This window comes from Saccopteryx bilineata, chromosome 5 (genome assembly GCF_036850765.1).
Source record: "Saccopteryx bilineata isolate mSacBil1 chromosome 5, mSacBil1_pri_phased_curated, whole genome shotgun sequence".
NCBI lineage: Eukaryota > Metazoa > Chordata > Mammalia > Chiroptera > Emballonuridae > Saccopteryx > Saccopteryx bilineata.
Genome location: NC_089494.1, coordinates 237,438,872 through 237,462,022, shown reverse-complemented (window position 1 = coordinate 237,462,022; position 23,151 = coordinate 237,438,872). Strand labels below are relative to the sequence as shown.

At 40.9% G+C, this 23,151-nt stretch overlaps 2 protein-coding genes and 1 non-coding gene across 5 annotated transcripts in view; 1 reads left to right on the top strand and 2 right to left on the bottom strand.

The window, feature by feature from the left end:
• UGDH (UDP-glucose 6-dehydrogenase) overlaps positions 1 to 7,286 on the bottom strand; it is a 33,447-nt gene extending 26,161 nt beyond the window's left edge. Inside the window, exons 1-2 of one of the 3 annotated variants that reach the window (XM_066280693.1) lie at positions 7,034 to 7,286; positions 6,639 to 6,805 (exon numbers count right to left, since the gene is read on the bottom strand). The gene's annotated coding sequence lies outside the window, so the exon portion shown is untranslated. The remainder of the gene's footprint in view (positions 1 to 6,638; positions 6,806 to 7,033) is intronic. The other 2 variants (XM_066280694.1, XM_066280692.1) reach the window with 2 other exon arrangements.
• LOC136307117 (U6 spliceosomal RNA) lies at positions 3,220 to 3,323 on the top strand. Its single transcript, XR_010725806.1, has one exon. It is a non-coding gene; the product is annotated as a U6 spliceosomal RNA (small nuclear RNA).
• Positions 7,287 to 14,977: 7,691 nt separating the features above from the next.
• SMIM14 (small integral membrane protein 14) overlaps positions 14,978 to 23,151 on the bottom strand; it is an 83,373-nt gene continuing 75,199 nt past the window's right edge. The window contains exons 4-5 of the mRNA XM_066279823.1: positions 20,491 to 20,633; positions 14,978 to 17,850 (exon numbers count right to left, since the gene is read on the bottom strand). Of these exons, the coding sequence (XP_066135920.1) occupies positions 17,818 to 17,850; positions 20,491 to 20,633 (176 nt within the window). The 3' untranslated portion in view covers positions 14,978 to 17,817. The remainder of the gene's footprint in view (positions 17,851 to 20,490; positions 20,634 to 23,151) is intronic.

Sequence of the window (23,151 nt, the reverse complement as noted above, 5' to 3'; positions counted from 1 at the left end):
GTCTGGCTTGAGATTATATTCCCTACCAATTTGACTTTAGCTGTTTATTTTTAGGTATTTAACAATGATCTTAAACTCAACTTCAAATTTAATCAGAAACCATGAGATGGTTAAAGGAAAGCAATTTCTGTAGTTACCAAAGCTGTTATACAGAATTTGATAAGTTTTCAAAACCAATTAGGTAAATTGATTCACACCAATCAAAATTACAAAGGACAGATTTATATACTGCTCACAAAAATTAGGGGATTTTTTAAATGAATATAAAGCAATAAAAAAAAGCATTTGGTTTTTTTTATTAAATATCAGAAAAGCAAATGGCAAGTCAAAGAAAGTTATTCAATTATGCAAATGAGATGCAAAACCAACTTTTATTTTATTGGTGAAAATGCACTATACAAAAGGCTGAAAGTACTGGAGTATCTGCACGTTCTCTGATCCCCTAATTTTTGTGAGCAGTGTATATAAGAATGTCAGTTCATTCATTGTAATAGGAACAAAAAACTGCTCAACTGATCAAATTCTTAGAATTTCGGTCCTTGCCAAGACTTCAAACATCATCTAATTCATGGATTCCAAAGGAATGGAAAATGTTAATCAAAAAGTTTAAGATTTGTTAGTACATTCCTACATGGATCAGAGAAGGCTGATTTAATTACAATGCCTGGTACGTACATCCCTGTTATGAAAAAAGATACACAAAGCACATAATTAAGATGATCCAATTCCCTTTGGTCTGAATCTGTATTCATCAATGCGTTCATCTTCACTGGTTCTCTGGATAGATTTCCCTACTGGAAAAGAATGAGCTGACCAGCCCACACAAGTATGCTGGTCTGTATTATTAACAATTAATCTGGCTTATCAATTGATCTTTAGTGGTCATAATTAGCAGATATCAACTCACAGAATCTCATCTCTAATGACTCTTTAAAAACTATAAAAACAAACAGAATTTTAGTAAAACAGTAAATATAACAGAAAGCAATAGTCTTAGTGATATATATAAAAAGAAATTTATTTTTTGCTTGTTTGTTTTAAATAGGTAATACATTCATATGGTTCAAAAATTAAACCCATGTAACAAGGTATAGACTCTGAGAAGCCTTGTGCCTACCCCACCCCTAAATACTTTGCTTCTACAAACAATTCCTTTATTAATTTCTTGTGTATCCTCCCTGTATTTTTAATATAGTGCAAGTAAATACATATGCATATTCTAATAATCATTTCTTCCTATATTCAAAAAGTAGACTTACTGTATATACACCATCAACATTTGTTGTGTTTTTTTTTCTTCACTTAATGCATTCTGAAAACCTGGCCATTTTCTCTCTTACTTTTTTAAAAAAGTTCTTACTGTATTCTATTGTGTGGATATACTCACTAGAAAAAAAGTAAAATCATGCTAAATCTGGTAGACTGTCTCCTTAATAATCTAATTAAGTGGGTTAACAGTTCCCTGCTATCACTCACTGTGGAGTCATAAAAACATGATATTCCTATTAGACATTTAGGACTCCAAGGTTCACCTCAGCAAAAATGAAAAATTTACTTTTGGCAACCATCCACCTGCATTTCTTCACCCTTCTGCTTGTCAGTTCTGCTCTTGACCGCTGTCCAGACCTCCAGTGCCCTGTCCACCGAGAGACAGAGAAACTGCACGGGAGGAAGAGACTGCACTGGCACTGCTAAGCAGCAACAGCTCACAGCAATGTTCTGAAAAGCTCCCACCTGTGGAGAGAGTTCTGAGCCTGGAGCATGTTACCCAAAGATGCATCTCCAGCATTTACTCCTGCTATCCTCACCTCTACAATAAAAATGGCTTGGTATCTGGTTTCAAAAATAATTGCTTCAACTTGCTTCAGGCCTATTCTAATCTTCACCTTCATGAAAAAGAAATATTCTCAATTTAAGGGTCCACTGTGTGGGCAGAGCAGAGAATTTGGCCATAGAAGAAAACAGGTTCTGACATTCAAGCATTTAACAATTTATTTAGGGAATGATTCAATTGAAAGACTTTAAACTCATTACTACATTATAGCTACTACTGTTCTATGTGCTGTGGACACACACAATAGTGAACATGGCAGACACAGTTCCTACTTTTATAAAGCTATATTCTAGTAGTAGAGCACACTACTACTAGAATACACATTCCACATAAAGGAAATAATCGCCTGACCAGGTGATGGCACAGTGGAGAGTGTCAGACTGGGATGCGGAAGACCCAGGTTCAGGACTCCGAGGCCGCAAGCTTAAGCGTGGGCTTATCTGGTTTGAGCAAGGCTTGCCAGCTTGGACCCAAGGTGGCTGGCTCAAGCAAGGCGTTTCTTGGTCTGCTGAAGGCCCACGGTCAAGGAACGTGTGAGAAGGCAATCAATGAACAACTAAGGTGTCTCAACGAAAAACTGATAATTGATGCTTCTCATCTCTCCCCGTTCCTGTCTATCTGTCCTTATCTATCCCTCTCTCTGACGCTCTCTCTGTCCCTGTAAAAAAAAAAAAAGAAAAGAAAAAAAGGAAATAATCACGTAGGAGAGATGGAGGGAGGAAAGAGCTATCTGTGGAGAAAGGACTACATTAGATACATACTATACATATATATTAGAGCAGTTAAAGAAGGACTCTGAGAAAGTGACTTTTAAGCTGACTTATAAGATGAAAAAGACTTAGTCACACCCAGGTAATATGGTTAAATTATACAAGGCAGTATAATGAATTCAATGACAATATGTGTTAAAGTCTAGAGGGGGAAAAATCAAAATAACAAGGCATCTACATCAAGACAAAGGTAGAATCTAGGCTTAGCCTAAAGAATGAGTAGGATATAGAAAGTACAGTAAACCTGACCAGGAGGTGGCACAGTGGATAGAGTGTTGACCTGGGACGCTGAGGACTGGGTTCAAAATCCCAGGGTCCCTGGCTTGAGTGCAGGTTCATCAGCTTGAGCATGCGAATATAGGCATGACATCATGGTCACTGGCTTGAAGCCCAAGGTCGCTGGCTTGACCCCAAAGTCACTGGCTTGAGCACGTGGTCACTGGCTCAGCTGGAGCGCACCCCCTCTCCCCCATCAAGGCATGTATGAGAAAGTAACCAATGAACAACTAAAGTGCTGCAATGATGAGTTGATGCTTCTCATCTCTCTTCTTTCCTGTCTGTCCCTGTCTGTCTATCTCTCTCTCCTCTCTCAAATCAATTAAAAAAAAAAAGAACATGCTCGCTTCAGCAGCACATATACTAAAATTGGAACGATTCAGAGATTAGTACGGTCCCTGCACAAAGATGACACGCAAATTCGTAAAGCATTCTATTTTTTTTTTTTTTTTTAAAGAACAAGAATAAGTATTTATTTCAGTACTGTCTAGAGAAGAGTGTCACAGAATCTGGACATCAGAAGTACTCTGGTTTCAGAGAGGTCGGGCAAGAACAGGCTTTCCCAATGCTTGGATGGCATATTCCCCAATGATTCTTTCTTCTGATTCCACACTGCCTTATGAATTCAGACTTCTAGGAACTGTAATACTAGAAAGGGATGACCTGGATTTGATATATAAGTATTCCAGACACTGGAATAACATTTCCCTACTGTAATATAGCAAAGTGCCATTCTAGTGTATTCATCAGTCTCTTTTTAGCTTAATCATCCTAAGTTAACATCTAAAACCTCATTAACTCTGAGTTCTTGGATGGAAAAAAAAAAATCTACCTTCTAGATATGCAAGGCTGAAGATCATCAGGTCCTGAACTGTAATGGACCTGAAGAGCTACTACACTGTAACTCCCTCACTAGACAGCTAGCCAACCTTTCTTTCTAATTATAAACAATAAATCTAGAAAACCCAAAAAGTAGAAGCTCAAAGTATTTCTGGACCAGAGGATTTTTTTTAGTGAGCACTTAATCCCACAGCCAAAAGGTTAATAGGGCGACCTATGCCCTCAATCCCAAGCAAAACAGGTTCTGCTAACATTCCTGTAACAACATGAATTGAGCTCTCCCCGAAAGCAGCCTGAGGTGGCCTCTGAAAATGGTTTGTTACTCACTTGACCCACAAAACCCCACAAAATCATGCCAATCAAGAGGTTTAATTTTTGCCCTGGCCGGTTGGCTCAGTGGTAGAGCATCGGCCTGGCATGCAGGAATCCCGGGTTCGATTCCCAGCCAGGGCACACAGGAGAAGCGTCCATCTGCTTCTCCACCCCTCCCCCTCTCCTTCCTCTCTGTCTCTCTCTTCCCCTCCTGCAGCTAAGGCTCCATTGGAGCAAAGTTTGCCTGGGTGCTGAGGATGGCTCTGTGGCCTCTGCCTCAGGTGCTAGAATGGCTCTGATTGCGGCAGAGCTACGCTCCAAGATGGGCAAAGCATCGCCCCCTGGTGGGCATGCCAGGTGGATCCCGGTTGGGCGCATGCGGGAGTCTGTCTGACTGCCTCCCCGTTTCCAACTTCGGAAAAATACAAAAAAAAAAAAAGAGGCTTAATTTTTTTCTTTCTAGTGAAAAGGGAGAGAGAGAGAGAGAGAGAGACGGACAGACAGGGATAGACAGACAAGAAGGGAGAGAGGTGAAAAGGATCAACTCATAGTTGTGGCACCTTAATTGTTCATTGATATGATCCTTATTTAAGAGCAGACTGTTCCTCAACAGGAAGAGGTTGCAGAGAAGAGAAAGATATTCCAGAAGAAACTGAAGAAACAAAAATTACAGCCCAGGAGCAAATTCAGCATAAAATAAATGCTAATGAAAGCAAATAATAATAAAAACATGCATTGAATGTGTACATGGGGCAACCTGGGCTCAACTAGCTCATATCTACCAACACCAGATAACAATTCTTATCTGCTGCTGTTTGCTTCAACGTCTAGAACAGGCTCTCAATATTTATTAATTGAATGAATAACTCTCCATAAGAGTCTATCTTTTTAAATGAAGACTGTTATTTGAATATCTTTAGCTCAGATGGCTGATCATAGTATTTTTTGCAGAGCTTGCCCAGAATCCTATCATCTTCTCTTCTTTAGGTAGAACTTCAGCATGTCTTTCCAGTTACTTCTAATCCACCTTGATGACCAGGTTGTATTCAGGTTGGATAAACTATTAATAGCAGGTGGACCTGTATATACATGTTTCTGGGAACCTGTATATCCATGTTTCTGGGATTCTTGTGCTGCTTTTTTTTTTTAAGAGAGAGAGAGGGAGGGAGGGAGACAGAGACATATGAGAAGCATCAACTCTTTAGTTGTTCACTGATTGCTTTTTCATATGTGCCTTGACCACGTGGCTCCAGCCAAGCCAATGACCTTGGGCTTCAAACCAGCAACCATGATGGGGTCATGTCTATGATCCCACACTCAAGCCAGCGACCTCTGAGTTTTGAACCTGAGTCAGCATCCCAGGTCGAGGCTCTAGGCACTGTGCCACCACCTGGTCAAGTCCCCGCGCTGCTATTTCAAAAGAAGTATGGCTTGTAGATGACAATAGGAAAGTCTGTGCAAATCCAAATAATCACTTGGGAGTTTCAATAAAATCTTCAACAAGCTTTAATATGGAGCTCGATACAGTGTTAGTGATATACCTTCCCTGACCCAGATGTTTTCTGATTCCATTTACTATTTCTACTTTTATGTACTTTCTGACCATTTCTACTGTGCTGTCAGGAGAAATGGGAATGTTTGCTTTATAAGTCAGTTTGAAATGAGTTTTTACTTCTGTATTTTGGTCAAGTCACAACAAACCAGGCCATTCCAAAACTACTCTTCATTTAAAATTTTATATATTGAGATCAGTATTTCTACCTAGAATATGTGGCTAACAAATAGGGACGGTCCTACTACAATCTAAACTAAATATAATCCCTCTGCCCTCACCCCTTTTCAGTATACACTGCATAATCACCTTACAAGTCATCTCAGTCATTTTCAAAAATTAAATACAAATAGATGCCTGACCCATGAAAAATACTTTATCTGTGAAAGTGTTACTGTTGTATCTAAAGGGTATCATATAAAGCTGTGGAAATAGCAAGAGGGAGGATGAAATATGCTTATAGATTAGTTATAGGTTTTTTTGTTACAGAAAGAAGTACAGCAATGTGAGAAGAAATGTATCCTTTCAACCAGGGTTGTCTACCACATAGCATGGGTACTAACAAGCACATCTCAGAGCAGACAGTAAGCTCTTTCATTTCCAGAATCCCCCTGAAGAAACAGACCAAACTCCTGTTCTCTATGTCTTAGGGGATTTGAAGAAACTCAAAGACTCACTGTGTCTTTGAGGGTAGTCAGTGGACAGCCACTCTTCTGTATATCCGTAAAAAGCTCCCTACCAGTGAATCCCTCTTTCCTACATACCAGAATTCTCAACCCTAGTAATTTATCATCCTACATAAGAGTTATAATTTATCAAGATCTCACACAAACAAGATCTACTAAAACTCCCAAGAAAGGCGAGCTTCCCTAACATGAAATAGAGCAATTATATGGTGTGGCGGCCAACAACGCATACCAGGAGTCCATACAGATTTTAGGATGTCTGAGGATTTCGCCTTCAAAATGGTTTTCTGGGTTCATATTTTAGTTGTTCCTTAAGGAGGGCGGCCAATGAAGTGAGGAAAGCAGCAGCCCCCCAGGAGCAGACTTACCCAAACAAAAGACTGTGCAAGACTCTGAGACCAAAATGGGGTCCCTAACCAGAGGACCGCTTCCTTCGGTGGACGTTCGGCTTTCTGAGGCGCCTAGGAAATCTCATTTATTTCAAGTCAGAAAGTGAGAAAAAGCAGAAAGAGATGCGGCTGGGAGACTGGCGAGTCTGTAATACAAAGCCCAAGCTATACCATTCCCTAGGACAGCAGATCTAAAAGGCGATTCCCGCCCAGAGCCTAAAAGGGGAGACGGGGGTCGTGAGACGAACAGCCTGGGACTGAGCGCAGGGAGCGATCAGGAGCAGCGTGCACACCCCCGCTCCGCTCCCTCCCCATGCCGCCGGGACCTCGGAGCATCCCGCCCGGGCAGCGGGGCCAGTCTGGGAAAGGCTTACCCGCTTCCAAGCTCGGAGCGCGGCTTCCGCTTCTATCCCGAAGCTTGGACAACTCCCCGCTCTGGGCCGCACAGCAGCCGTTCCACCAGATCTCTTCTCAACGCACCGCGAGTCCCGGGCCCGGGCCCGTATTTAAAGCCTTCGGCCCGAGAAGGCGGAGGCTTCATTCCCCTGTAGCCAGGCCCTCCGGAACTCTCCTCTCAGCCGCAACCCTGCGCCACGTCCCGCCATACTAGGTCGGGGACCCGCCCCGATTTCCTGCAGGGTCCAAGGACCGAGCGGCGGGGGCGTGGCTAGTCGTGGGTGGAGGAAAGGCCACGCCCCTGGCTAAGCCTGGGCGAATCCGCTCTGGCCAGATAGGTGGCCCTGCCCCTGCCGCGAGAGGCGGTGGGCACGGCTGCCTGTGCAGCAGGTCCGCTTTGGCGGCGGGTGTGGATCCCAGGGCTGTTGCTGTCCGGGCAATCGGAAGACCGGTCTTACGGTTCTTCCCTGGTTCTTGCCCCATCTCCTGGTCCTGGCTAACGGTCCGAGCTGAGGTGCTGTGGTATTTCGCCTGGACGGCCATACTCAGGCTGAGGGAGTACTGGCCCAGCTGCCGTCCGCGGAGACCGGAAGATCCCGGCCTCCCTTCCGGTTTCCCCAGCAGCCGAGGGGAGGCCTTGACTCTAGCTCGCTGGACTGCGGGTCAGACCCGGCCAGCGGCTCACCCACCTCCCACACCCTCCAGGCCCCTGGGTCCGCCGCACCCTCCGGGCTTGCGGCCTAAGGTTTAGTCAGATCCGGTCCGATCCGCCGCTTCTGGGAAGGAGATACCTCACGTCTGGATGATGCTGAGTCCAGTCATGACTGGACCAGTTAGTGCCCCCGCCCTAAACCCTGGGAGGAGAAGCGGGGCATCCACGCCCTTCAGAGATAATTTCCAGAGACGATTCTTCTGACATATTCAGGATCTGGGGTGTCTGTGCATGATATTTAGCACAGTATGCAACACGAGGGAGGGTAAAATTAAAACATGGAACCTGCCCACTTTTAACATGGAGGGTAGTTCTGTTTCTCTTTCCCCACCTCAAAGTCATTTAAACCTCAAATAAAAGCAGTCATGACTTTTGGCCCACCTCATTAAGAATTAAATCAGGTCACATAATTTGTACTTGAAGTCAAAGCATTTTAAAATATGTCATGAGGAAAGTGATTAAGAGTTTATAAAGACGTGTTAAAATACATAGGTTTTCTTGATAGGATCATGACTTAAAAATATGTTGAATGTTAACACAATAATTTGGTTTGAATTACAGAGTGTGATAGTATGTGTAGACGTTGTACATTCTATGCAGTTAAATTTATCCATCCCAGAGACCAAGGGTACAAAATGAATCAAGACCCATTTACTTCTTCCAAACTAACAGGCTAGTAGGAGAGAGAAATGAATATATAATTCATTGCAATGCACGTGGCATACTATAATAGAGGTATCATTTTTTTTTTTTATTCATTTTGTTTTAGAGAGGAGAGAGAGAGAGAGAGAGGAGAGACAGAAAGAGAGAAGGGAGGGAGGAGCTGGAAGCATCAACTCCCATATGTGCCTTGACCAGGCAAGCCCAGGTTTTGAACCGGCGACCTCAGCATTTCCAGGTCGACGCTTTATCCACTGCGCCACCACAGATCAGGCCAATAGAGGTATCATTTTGAACTATTACAATTGCCTTTTTAATAAAAACCACTCTTCTTTAAAAATTAACATTTTTTACCTATTCACATTCTTTGTTAGTATTTTGATAGTAATCATAATCTTCACAAGTCAGCAAGCTCTCAGAAATTAAATCATACTATCAACATTAGCTAGAATTGATCTTTGGATCTAGGACAGCCATTCTCAAAATGTGCTGACAGTCTTTAAGACCCTTTAAGGCAGTGGTCCCCAACCTTTTTTGGGCCACGGACCAGTTTAATGTCAGAAAATATTTTCCCGGACCGGCCTTTAGGGTGGGATGGATAAATGTATCATATGACCTAGACAAGCGTCAAGAGTGAGTCTTAGACGGATGTAACAGAGGGAATCTGGTCATTTTTAAAAAATAAAACATCGTTCAGACTTAAATATAAATAAAACGGAAGTAATATAAGTTATTTATTCTTTCTCTGTGGACCGGTACCAAATGGCCCATGGACCAGTACCGGTCCGCGGCCCAGGGGTTGGGGACCACTGCTTTAAGGGATCCAGGAGGTCAAAACATTTCATGATAAAACTAATGTTACCTGCTTTATTCACTCTCATTCTGTCACAAACAGGGCCTGACCTGTGGTGGCGCAGTGGATAAAGTGTCGACCTGGAACGCTGAGGTCGCCGGTTCAAAACCCTGGGCTTGCCTGGTCAAGGCACATATGGGAGTTGATGCTTCCTGCTCCTCCCCCTGTTCTCCCTCTCTCTCTCTCCCCTCTCTCTCTAATAAAAATGAATAAATAAATTTAAAAAAAATCATTCTGTCACAAACAGAAGTGGAATTTTCCAGAGGCTCACTGACATTGTAACAGATTGTAGATTTTTAACTTTCCAAAAATGTCAAGCAATACCAATCTTACTAATTTTTTTATCTGGTGATACAGTAATTTTTCATTAAAATGTTATATTAACACATAATAGATTAGTCATTTTAAAAGAATTAATGTATAGTTCATAACTTACTAATTTTCATTTCTAATAAGGTAAATACCAACAGATATAAATAAACATGAAAAACTTTTTGGAGTCTTCAAATATTAAGTGGGCGAAGGAGTCCTGAGAACAAAAAATTTGAGAACTTCTTGATGTATTTTCAAATTATATTTCACAGTTCTAAGTTTCTCTGGTGGTGTGTCACTCTTTGAGGAAAGAGAATGAGTCGGAGATTGAAACAAGTCAGGCTCCACGTTTCCTAATATCCATCTCTTCTCCAAATTAGAGCAGTTCTGTTATCTACTTTATATATAAATGTTTATGTAGAATTTTAATTTATAAGCAGGTTCCTCTTACAATTTAAATATCATTCTTTTATTCATTCTTTCCTCCAAGTGTTTCCTATGTGATAGAATTGTGCTGGTCACTGGGAAAACAATTGTGAGTAGAATGATACATTTCCTGTCTTCCTAAATTTTACTCTATGAGGAAACATCAATCACACAGATAGATGTAAAATTATGTCTTTATTAAGGAGAGATACGTGGTCTTATGAGAATATACAAGTATTTAACATAGTAGATTAGGGATGCTTCCTTAAATTGTAATAACTGAGCTCATAAAGGAAGCACAGGCATTATTAACTAGGGGAAATAAAGAGGGTGGTTAGAACCTGACCTGTGGTGGTGCAGTGGATAACGCGTCGACCTGGAAATGCTGAGGTCGCCGGTTCAAAACCCTGGGCTTGCCTGGTCAAGGCACATATGGGAGTTGATGCTTCCAGCTCCTCCCCCCTTCTCTCTCTCTGTCCCTCTCTCTCTCCCTCTCTCTCATCTTTCTAAAAAAAATGAATAAAGAAAAAAAAAGATTAAAAAAAAAGAGGGTGGTTAGAGGAAAAGTAAACATGGGAGAGCAGTTCAATTAGTTATCAAGAATTAGAAGTAGTGTCCCTGGCCAGTTGGTTCAGTGGATAGATTGCTGGCCCAATGTATGGATGCTTATCCTGTGTTAGATTCTGGTCAGGGGACACAGAAGAAGTGACCATCTGCTTCTTTCCTCTTCCCTCTCCCCCTTTTCTCCCTTTTCCTCTCCCACAGCCAGTGGTTCTATTGGTTCCAGCCTTCCAGCACTGAGGATAGTGCCACAGTCCAGCATCAGTCCCAGACAGGTTGCTGAGTGGATCTCAGTCGGGGTGTATGCGGGAGTCTGTCTCATTATCTTCCCTACTCTCATTAAAAAAAAGAAAAAAAGCCTGACCAGGCGGTGGCGCAGTGGATAGAGCATCGAATTGGGATGCGGAAGACCCAGGTTCGAGACCCCGAGGTCGCCAGCTTGAGCGCAGGCTCATCTGGCTTGAGCAAAAAGCTCACCAGCTTGAGCCGAAGGTCACTGGCTCAAGCAAGGGGTTACTCGGTCTGCTGAAGGCCCCCGGTCAAGGCATGTCTGAGAGAGCAATCAATGAACACCTAAGGTGTCGCAATGAAAAACTGATGATTGATGCTTCTCATCTCCCTCCGTTCCTGTCTGTCTATCCCTCTCTCTGACTCTCTGTCCCTGTAAAAATTAGAAGTAGCATGTCCAAGGTAGTAGCAATGGAAATTCAGAGAAATGAATAGATTCAAGATATGATAAAAGCAATAGGACTTTGGTAATAACCCCCCCCCCAACTTCCCTGCCACACACATACCAAGGGGTGGCACTATTTTATTAAACAATGTCCCCTCAGTAAATCCAATTTTAAAATAAATTTTAAAAAGGGTGACACCATGCCCTGGCCAGTTGGCTCAGTGGTAGAGCATTGGCCTGGCGTGCAGGAGTCCTGGGTTCAATTCCCCCTCCCGCAGCCGAGGTTCCATTGGAGCAAGGTTGGCCTGGGCGCTGAGGATGGCTCTATGGCCTCTGCCTCAGGCACTAGAATGGCTCTGGTTGCAGCAGAGCAACGCCCCAGATGGGCAGAGCATTGCCGCCTGGTGGGCATGCCGGGTGGATCCTGGTTGGGCACATGCGGAAGTCTGTCTGACTGCCTCCCCGTTTCCAGCTTCGGAAAAATACAAAAATTAAAATAAAAAAAATAAACAAAAATAAAAAGGGTGACACCATTCTGGCTTCTGACAGTAAAGGTTAGTTTTGCCTTGTACATATATATTTAAGGGAATCAACTTCCAGCTCAACTTCTGTGGGTTCCCTTCCCAAAATTGATCTGCCTGAGAACAGCTCATTTTTCAAAACAAAGTCTTACCTTTCACCTATGATCCATTAACCAGACATAAAATTTGCCTGTGTGCTAAACAAAAGGATAAACTAAATTCTCATTTTGTGGAAGTTCACTATAGTGATCAAGGAAGACACTTCAAATCTATCTTTCCTCACTTTATACTTATTTTTGTTAAAGCTAACGTTGAAAGGCCCTGGCTGGGTAGTTCAGTTGGTTAGAGCATTGTCTCCACATGCTGAGGTTGCGGGTTCAATCCTTGGTCAGGGCATGTATAAGAATCAAACAGTGATGGGATAAATGAGTGGAACAAAAGTTGATGTTTCTCTCTCTCTCTCTCTCAAAAAAAAAAAAAAAAAAAAAAAAAAAAAGCCTGACCTGTGGTAGTGCAGTGGATAACGGGATAAAGTGATGACCTGGAATGTTGAGGTTGCCAGTTCAAAACCCCAGGCTTGCAAGGTCAAGGCACATACAAGAAGCAACTACTAGTTGATGCTTCCTGCTCCTCCCTGCCCCTCTCTCTCTCCTCTCTCTAAAAATCGATAAATAAATTAAACATATTTTTAAAAAAGAAAAAAAGACTGAAGTTGAGAGTTAGAATCAGGATATTTTGGTCTATGTTAGGATGTTCCGAATTCCAAACAGAAAATGCCATATAAATTATGACCTTGATTCTTTTAAAAGCTACTTGAGTATTATGCAAGACTACTAAGTTTTTCAAGAGAGATTGCATAAAATTGAGTTGGATACAATTTATAAGATTTATTCACCATCCTGGCCGGTTGACTCAGCGGTAGAGTGGTGGCCCAGCATGTGGAAGTCCCGGGTTCGATTCCCAGCCAGGGCACACAGGAGAAGCGCCCATCTGCTTCTCTACCTCTCCCCCTCTCCTTCCTCTCTGTCCCTCTCTTCCCCTCCCGCAGCCAAGGCTCCACTGGAGCAAAGTTTGCCGGGGCGCTGAGGATGGCTCTGTGGCCTCTGCCTCACACGCTAGAATGGCTCTGATTTCGGCAGAGTATCGTCCCCTGGTGGGCGTGCCGGGTGGATCCCGGTCGGGCGCATGCGGGAGTCTGTCTGACTGTCTCTCCCCGTTTCCAGCTTCAGAAAAATGAAAAAAATGAAAAAAAAAAAAAAATTTGAGAACTGGATGAAAAATTACAGAGTAAGTAATTTTAAAAATTGTTAGCTATCAGCCCTGGCTGGTTGGCTCAGCGGTGGAGCGTTGGCCTGGTGTGTGGATGTCCTGGGACTGATTCCAGGTTAGGGCACACAGGAGAAGCAACCATATACTTCTGCACCCCCCCCCTCCTCTCTCTAGATTTCTCTTCTCCTCCTACAGCCATGGCTTGGTTGGAGCAAGTGGGCCCAGGTGCTGAGGATGGCTCCATGGCATCATTGCCTTAGGTCCTAAAATAGCTCGGCTGCTGAACAGCAAAGCAGCAGCCCCAGATGGGCAGAGCATTGTCCCACGGGGGCTTATCGGGTGGATCCCGGTTGGGGAGCATGTGGGATGTCTCTTTGCCCCCCACTTCTCACTTAAAAAAAATTGTTAGATTATCTTTCTTCATCAAAAACACCCTTTGCAGCCTGACCTATGGTGGCGCAGTGGATAAAGCGTCGACCTGGAAATGCTGAGGTTGCCGGTTCGAAACCCTGGGCTTGCCTGGTCAAGGCACATATGGGAGTTGATGCTTCCAGCTCCTCCCTCCTTCTCTCTCTGTCTCTCTCTCCTCTCTCCCTCTCTGTCTCCTCTCTAAAAATGAATAAATTAAATAAAAAAAAAAAGAATTGCTACTTTGGGTCTGCAAGTCTTAAAAAAAAAAACACCCTTTGCATATTTTTGATGCTTGCATTTTAGCACCAAAAATTCTTTTTTTTGCCTGACCAGGCGGTGGCGCAGTGGATAGAGCGTCGGACTGGGATGCAGAGGACCCGGGTTTGAGACCCCGAGGTCGCCAGCTTGAGCGTGGGGCTCATCTGTTTTGAGGAAAAGCCCACCAGCTTTAACCCAGGTCCCTAGCTCCAGCAAGGGGTTACTTGGTCTGCTGAAGGCCCGCGGTCAAGGCACATGTGAGAAAGCAATCAATGAACAACTAAGGTGTTGCAACACGTAATGAAAAACTAATGATTGATGCTTCTCATCTCTCTCCGTTCCTGTCTGTCCCTGTCTATCCCTCTCTCTCACTTTCACTCTCTGTAAAAAATAAATTTAAAATTTTTTTTAATTTTTCTTTTATTAGAGAGGAGAGAGAGAGAGAGAGAGAGAGAGAGAGAGAGAGAGAAAGGAGGAGGGAGGAGCAGGAAGCATCAACTCCCATATGTGCCTTGACCAGGCAAGCCCAGGGTTTTGAACCAGTGACCTCACCGTTCCAGGTCGACGCTTTATCCACTGCACCACCACAGGTCAGACAGCATCAAAAATTCTTAATATGAGAGGGCACAAGGAATTCAACCTTAACTGTAGCCACTTTATACCTATCTATGTGACTAAGTTCTTAAAATACTGTGACAATGGAGAAAATTTCTTGGATATTGTGAAGGGAAAAACTTATCAGCCCTACCCATTCTTCAATGGAGAAACTAATTTTCTATATTACTTTACTTAGCCCAAGATTTTCTCAAGCCTTGTATTTTCCGATTAGCTTTGGCTAACAGAACCATGCATGAAGCTTGAACTGACCGTTTTCAATAGGCTGTTGCTAGTGAAACTGGGAAAGTAAGAAGATGTTGGCAGAGGTGCAATGTTTTAAGAGACAAAACAGTAAAATGTAGTCTCTCCAGTTGTTAGATAAAAATGAGTAAGAACATTTGCAAAGATATAGATCTTAATCCATCTGTTGGGGGTGGAGGCTCCGATGTTAGATTTTTAACTGTTCTTTATGTTGTAACCACAAAATTATATTTGATGGATTAACTGCAAGGCCCCATACAGCTATTATACAGATACTATTTTTCTTAGGAAAGTTTTTAGTTAGGGGTAAGAATCTTACAAAGAAACTGTTTAATAAGGATGTTAATATTTAACTAAGCAAAAGATACTTGACTTTCTTCCCACAAAAGCCAAACAGAAAACAATGAGTGTTACTAACATTTTCTATTTATTCATTAATAAAAAGTGCATAGTACAAGCCCTTTATCCCAATCCAAGTACTCAGTAAAAGATTACAATAAACCCTGAATGGCACAGACATGATTTGTTTGGCATGATTAAACATTTAAAAACAGCAAGTGACATTTAGTGTATGACCACTTTCCTTTTAACAAAGCAATTATCAGACATGGTTAACAAATACATAAGATTTTTTCATTTAGAAATATTATAATGTTAAGACTAAACCTATTTCAACAAAAATTTAACCCATTAATTGTAAACTCTCATTTCTCCTTCAAGTTGCTGTTTTGTGTCTTAAGCTGAGCTGGTCAAATTTTAGCATATTTATTTAAGAGTTACAGACTTTCATTCAGATGACAAATTTCCACTGTTCCTTTGAAAATATAAGAATTTGATAATTCCATAAACACTATCACATTACATACCATAAAGACACTAAAAGTAACTCTGGACTAGCTGAATGTAATAGTCACTTCAGAAAATCTCTGCAAGTTGTTAAAAATATGACTTACTGACCATGAAATAGTGCTTGGATAGATACATGATAAAATCTCTTACTATACACAGTTCCACTGTTGACTTTTGTCAAATGGAAAACAGAAAAACCCTTCCATTATTTTGCATAAAAGATCATTAAATGACTCTAAAACAAAACAAATTCTTAATGACAATTATGGAATTTCTAAGTGCCCACAGTGATTAAAATATCAAGATTTATCTTTCTTTATTCCAAATTATTTTAAAATTATTATACCTAGGCCCTTGTCTGGCCGGTTAGCTCAGTCTGTTAAGCATCGTCCCGAAACACCAAGGTGGTAGATTTGATCCCTGGTCAGGGCACATACAGGAAGCGGCCAAAAAATGCACAACTAAGTGGAACAACAAATGAATGCTTTTCTCTCTCTCTCCTCTCTTATCTCTCTCTCCTCCTTCCTGTCTCTGTCTCTCTGAAATCAACCAATAATAATAATAAAAAGATCGTAGCAGCAGTTCAGGTGAATGTTTACAAGCCAAGTAATGAATAAGAATGTGCTCAATAAAAGGCAAAGGCCACAGGTAGAAGCTTCAGATACTTTAACAGCTATCAAGCTGGGAAGGTTTCCAGTAGGTCACAGCAAGGGGAAAGACCTAACTCTATGGTATTTATCTGGAATTTGACTTATCTGTGTTACAATACCCTTGCTTAGTACAAGTAATTAAGAATAGGTTATATTACTTCAAGAAGTTGAGCACAAAGCCAAGATACACAAGAGGAATGCAAGCAGTCAATATTGGATTATATGATGAAATGAAGCCCTCACAATGTTTATGGCCCAGAATATAATCATAATAAAGGGGGAAAATACCCTAAGAGCGTAACACAACTGTATGAAAAACTCTATTAAACAGTACAATAATAGAGAGAAGTTTATTCAACTTATACAAGTAATTTCCCAGATTGATACAGTGAAAAGCTAGACAGGTCTAGGGGAAAAATCCTTACATTGATAGCAAAATATCTTCTAGCCTCCATAAATCATCTGCAATCGTTTGCTAGGAAAAAAATCTAAAACCACATAAGTCATGCAGACTTTTTAAAATGCCATTGTATTCATTTTCTTTCAAACTGACCAAAACAATATAACCTTTTACTTTTTATACAATTCAAAATTTTGCCTATATTAATGCTCCACTCCACCCCAATCCATCCCATTACCAAATAAGAATGAGATAGAGAATAAGAAGAAGATTCTTGATTTTTTCCCCACTTTCCTCTTTTTCCCTTGGGAACAAACCAAGAATACATTAAATATTTTTAAAAATATTTAGAAGGATAACAAAATACTCAAATATTTTTCTTCAAAGAAAAAAACATAGTAAACAATAGCATTAAAATGTCAGAAAGCCAACAGGCCCCCAATACAGTTAGCTTTAAGAGTTTCATTTAACAGGGAAGTGTTTGAAAAGAAAGGAAGCTTTCTGAGGGGCATCCATGTTAAAAATAAATTACAGATTAAATTATTACTGTATAGATTATACTGGGCAAAGGCAATAAGAATCAACTATTTTCCTCCTTTCATGAACCTTGTAAGGCTAGTTAGTGTATAGTGGCTTCAAATGTCATATAATGGACTAAATCATCCACCATATTTAAATCATGTTTAATAAAGGTTTCTTAATAATAGAAATTTTTATGGGAATAAAAAAGTTATTAGACAATTATTTCATTTTTTTCTCTTCTGCTTCTCTAGTCACATAAGCCAGTTGTAGTGGAGATCAGATTTCAGCTGTAACTTGTAAACTACGCCAAAGGCTGCCACAGTCCTAAGAGCCACCACCCACATATAAACTACCAAGGTAAGTACAAATACAGTGTGGTTTTGACTCTCTTCCGTACAATCTCAGACAACCCCAAATAACTTTATAAATACCTTCTGAAAAAAGAACTTTAAAACCTATCAAAACTATTAAAATATTTAAATGCAGAGATCTCAAATTTCCTTCAATCAGGCCAAAAATCATCACCAAAATCGTGATCACAGTTACAAAGAGAATGAGTGGAATGTTTGAGTTTAGGATAACCAAAAAGGCCCATGTAACTTTTTAAAATATAATCATTTACTCAAATATACTGTAAATAGAACTAATGGTAACACAGGAAGCAAAAATAAGGTCGCAAGTAAAATTTCTAGAAGCTCATGAAAACAGTATCTCATATTGCAGATGCAAAAAGAAGAACAGTTCTAATGGGGTTAAGAGTACTCTGGTCATCTTCGTTCATTTGGTCGTGCAAGGTGATAACTATTTTCACTTCCCATATCACAAAGTTAGTCCACAGGAGGGGCTGGTGGATCTTGTCCCTGTGTTAGAGAGAAATTATGTAATTAATTTCTTAAATCTCAGTGCAACCTATCTAACACATATAGTAAGAACTAAGCAGCAATGCCCCCAACCTCCCATCCCAAATCATATCCTTGTTTGGACTTTTCATATGTTTTTACACAAGGGAACACTAAATTAACACTGTGATTAACGAATATTTGTCTCATTCTTTTCAGTGGTAGGGAAGAAAGGAAAATTGTCAATGAGGACACGTGGCTCCAGATGCTATTGGCCGCCATCTAATAACTACCAAGGCAGCCCATCTTAGAAAGAAACTGTCTTTGATGACACTGTTAAACTTTCTAAGCATTGAAACTTCCTATGGATTTTCTGATGTGTAAACCAATAAAGCACTAATTTAAATCAGACTGAGCTGATTTTTGTTACCTGCAGTAGAATGCATCTAAGGAAAGATCACCATTTTAGCAATCTTCAGGAAGATTCCATTTATTTACTCTGACATGCTATAAAAGGCTCTAGCAGAGGGTGATCAATTTTTCTACTTGAATTAGTTAACATGCTTTCTTGCTTCTTCTTAGGGCAGTGTGACTACTATTCCTAACAATGAACTAAAGGTTCAGGAAACAGTAATCTTGCATTTCTGTAACTTTAATGGCTTCTAAATTAGCTTATTATGTTGGATTTCTTTAGCTCCAAACAATGAGGAGTTTGCCCTTTGATATAAAATAAAACTGTATATAGAAAGAAAGAAAACAAGTTAAGGAGGTGGCTGGAGAGCTTGGTTGGAGCATCCCCTGAAGCAGAGGTTGCTTGTTTGATCCCCAGTCAGGGCGCATACAGAAACAGATCAGTGTTCCCATCTCTCTCTCTCTCTCCCCCTCCCCCTTCCTCTCTGGCTAAAAATCAATAAATAAAATTTTAAAATATAAAAAAATTAAAAATAATTTGCTCATCCAGCTTGAGCATGGGTTCACCAGCTTGAGTGTGGGGTCACCGGCTTTAGCTCAAGGTCGCTGGCTTGAGCAAGGGGTCATTTGCTCTGCTGTAGTCCTCTGGTCAAGGCACATATGAGAAAGCAATCAATGACAACTAAGGAGCCATAACAAGGAATTGATGCTTCTCATCTCTCTCCCTTTCTATCTGTCTGTCCCTATCTGTCCCTCTGTCTCTTTCTCTGTCACACACACAAAAAAAGACCATATACAAGCTGTTTAATGGATAACCCCCTCTCCAAGAAAAAACAAAAATAAATTTAAGGCGTTTTTATATAGTACTAATGAGTCCTTCTTTCTTAATTAAACTCAGCATGTTATATATCTAAATGTTCTAATCCTAAAAAAAACAAAGCACCGATCAATTAATTAACATTGCACATTTGGCCTGACCAGGCGGTGGCGCAGTGGATAGAACGTCAGACTGGGATGCGGAGGACCCAGGTTCGAGACCTGGAGGTCGCCAGCTTGAGTGCAGGTTCATCTGGTTTGAGCAAAGCTCACCAGCTTGGACTCAAGGTCGCTGGCTTGAGCAAGGGGTTACTTGGTCTTCTGTAGCCCCACGGTCAAGGCACATATGAGAAAGCAATCAATGAACAACTAAAGTGCCGCAACGAAAAATTGATGCTTCTCATCTCTCTCCCTTCCTGTCTGTCTATCCCTATCTATCCCTCTCTCTGATTCTCTGTCAAAATTAAAAAAAAAAATCGCACATTTGCTTTCTCTTATATAAGAAATGAGTTGAACTGAATTTCTTTCTTATATTAACAACACAAGATTGATGAAAAGAAGTAATTATTTTAAGAATTCCACATGGTGAAGGTTGAAGAAGGGAATTAGAATTATTTGGTATTCAACAAATTAATCTATCACTAAAATATTTTTAGAGAGATAATAGCCAAATCAAATAAATATTTATACACACACACACACACACACACACACTGATTCTGAAAAGGATTAAAAGGAATCCTTTAATGGAGGTTCTAGTAAAGACAATGCCGTAAACCCCCTAATGGGTCACTTCATCCTGTTTTTCATTTAGAAGATTCTAAAAATGGTTGTAATCATAACTATAAAAATTTATCAACATGAATGATGCCTACCTCAGCTTTCCCCAGTTCAGCTGATCTACTGTTATGTAGAACCAAAAAACTGAATTTGAGAGAAATAGAATGGGAAAACAACAGGAAAACAGGATTTAGCCAGATAGGCTCAGTGTCTCTATTATATTTAACAGCTAGGGCAGAGGAAATGAAGGCCAGGTAAAAACATTTGAATTGTAGCTATTAAGAGAATTTAGGGAGCTGGAAGCATGAGAGGCAAGGGGTCAACTGAGAAGTGTATAGAACTGGGAAACAGAGAACTGAGATTTGAGAAATATTGCTGTAGATTATCATAAAATGGATCATTTTTTGTGTTTCTTGTGTGAGTGAAGATTGGAATTCATTTTTAAATTATTTGGGGGCTACTATGCTTATCTTTATATGTAAATGCCATGAACACTAAGGCATTTGGAGTTGCAAGATTAGGGCAACAAAGGAAGAACTTACTCCATGAATCAAATCTTTCTTTTGCTAATTCAGATATTTCAGTCAAAACAAACTCCATCCCCTTTCCAGCCACACTCACCCCTCAAATAGGTTTCTAATCCACAGCACTTACATTATGAGGACTGGTTGGCTTTCCAGTTAGATTGGATCCTCTTAGATTAGGAGGTCTCAGTAGGTATAAGATCACTGCAATAACCATCCAGGCCATGAGGATCATGGTAATACTGATGCCATTATCTCCAGAGGGTCCTGGTACTAAAGACAAAAAATATATTTGCAACAAAAACTGTAGCATGATTATAGTATTGTTAGATAAATGTAGAAATTCTGTTTATTTTTTTAAACATTACTTTGTATTATTTATTGATTTTAGAGAGACAAAGAAAGAGAAATAGAAAAACCTTTAGTTGCTGTTTCATTTAGTTGTTCATTCTTTGGTGGCTTCCAGTATGTATCCTGACTGGGAATTGAACCTGTAACCTTGGTGTTTCTGGACAATGCTCTAACTAACTGAGCTAACCGGCCATTGCTAAAAATTGTTTAAATGTCAACTTCAAAAACTATATATTACTGCCTGACCAGGCAGTGGCGCAGCGGATAGAGCGTCGTACTGGGACGTGGAGGACCCAGGTTTGAGACCCCAAGGTCACCGGCATGCTGTTCATCTGGTTTGAGCAAAGCTCACCAGCTTGAGTGCAAGGTCGCTGGCTCGAGCAAGGGGTCACTTGCTCTGCTGTAGCCCCTCAGTCAAGGCACATAAGAGAAAGCAATCAATGAGCAACTAAGGAGCCGCAATGAAGAATTGATGTTTCTCATTTCTCTCCCTTCCTGTCTGTCTGTTCATCCCTATCTGTCCCTCTCTCTGTCTCTGCCAAAAATACCCACAGAAAACTGTATTACTATACAAAATTGTATTAATGATTCAGAGAAATGCAATTATGAAGTATTACATTTTCAGTTTCCCTTTTCTCCTGTGAGACAATCTAAATGGTGAAAAACAGTCAAAAGCCAAAGCCTAATAAATAAAAATGTTAATAGTGTAGTTCTTAATATTTTGGGGTAATATAATCCTTTAAGAATTTCATAAAAATTAAAGGGACTCTTTTCACCATAAGAATCCATCTATACAAATTCAAAAATTTTGCATATAATTGAAAAGGTCATGGATGCACACGCCATCAATCCGGATAGACTGACATCTATGGAATCCGAGTTAAAATTACCTGCAGTAGAGACGCTCTACTAGGGGGAAGGAGGAATTCTGCATTTTAATTACAGAAGCAACAAGAGAAAAATAACAGAACTTTAGAAAAAAGGAACATCTGAGTTGTATAATATGCAGACTAAAGATCCCTTTAATGATATTCTCAAACAAAGAGATATTTGGTCTTCTTTTTTGCAAAAAGAAGTTGGATTCATTCACCCTGGCCAGACATCTCAGTTGATTAGAACATCATCCCAATACACAAGGTTGCAGATTCGATCCCCCATCAGGGTATATACAGGAATCAACCAAGAAATGCATAAATAAGTGGAACAATAAATCAACGTTCCCCCTCACCCCCACCCCCAAAAAAGTTGGATTCAGATCCAGATATTTTTAAGTCTATGCATTTACCAATTGAAATAAGTCGGGTGTGTGTATATAGGTATCAGTTTTTCCCTGCTCCTTGAGGTAACCATATCTTATTTAATTCAGAATAACAAGTACCTACACCACAGTGACTGGCCAACTTTCTAATAAATGCAACAGATTTTCTTTTATTTTTATTTTTTCTTTTGAGGGATAGACAGGGACAGACAGACAGACAGGAACGAAGAGAGATGATAAGCATCAATCATCAGTTTTTCGTGTGAGACCTTAGTTTTCATTGATTGCTTTCTCATATGTGCCTTGACCGCAGGCCTTCAGCAGACCAAGTAACCTCTTGCTCCAGCCAGTGACCTTGGGTCCAAGCTGGTGAGCTGTGCTCAAACCAAGTGAGCCTGCACTCAAGCTGGCGACCTCGGGGTCTCGAACCTGGGTCCTCTGCATCCCAGTCCAATGCTCTATCCACTGCGCCACTGCCCGGTCAGGCGAGATTTTCTTTATTGAACTATATTCAAGAGCTCAATTGTCAGAAATGAAAATTACAGAAGACTGAATTTCTAAGTATATTATCACTAGTTGGCTACTAAAATAAATTGTCGAGATAATTGTTTGGTTTTCTTCTCTGTCTCAGGAAAAAAAGAAATTCAGACAAGATGTACTGCACTGGGGTTCATGGACCCAGGACTTACTCCCAAGGAAATAAAGGGATGGGTGGCACTGCTAAGGCCAAAGGATTAGTAACCAAAGGGGACAAAGTGTTGAGCTAGCCCAAGAGCAGGCTGGATAATAACGTAGCCTCTGTCTGTTCCAAAGCCAATCACTTCCCCAGAAACAGCTAACATAGTATTCAGTCACCAAAACCTTATTTCCTCTTCTTATACTAAACGTGCTTCCCTCATAAATAAGACCAATTTCTGCACTTGAGCTTTGGATCCCGTTGCTCTTGCAAAGATCTATTCACTCTTTTCTCTCTTGTTCTCTCTCTCTTTTTTTTTTTTTTTGTATTTTTCTGAAGCTGGAAACGGGGAGAGACAGTCAGACAGACTCCCGCATGTGCCCAACCGGGATCCACACGGCACGCCCACCAGAAGGTGATGCTCTGCCCCTCCGGAGCGTTGCTCTGTTGCGACCAGAGCCACTCTAGCGCCTGGGGCAGAGACCAAGGAGCCATCCCCAGCACCC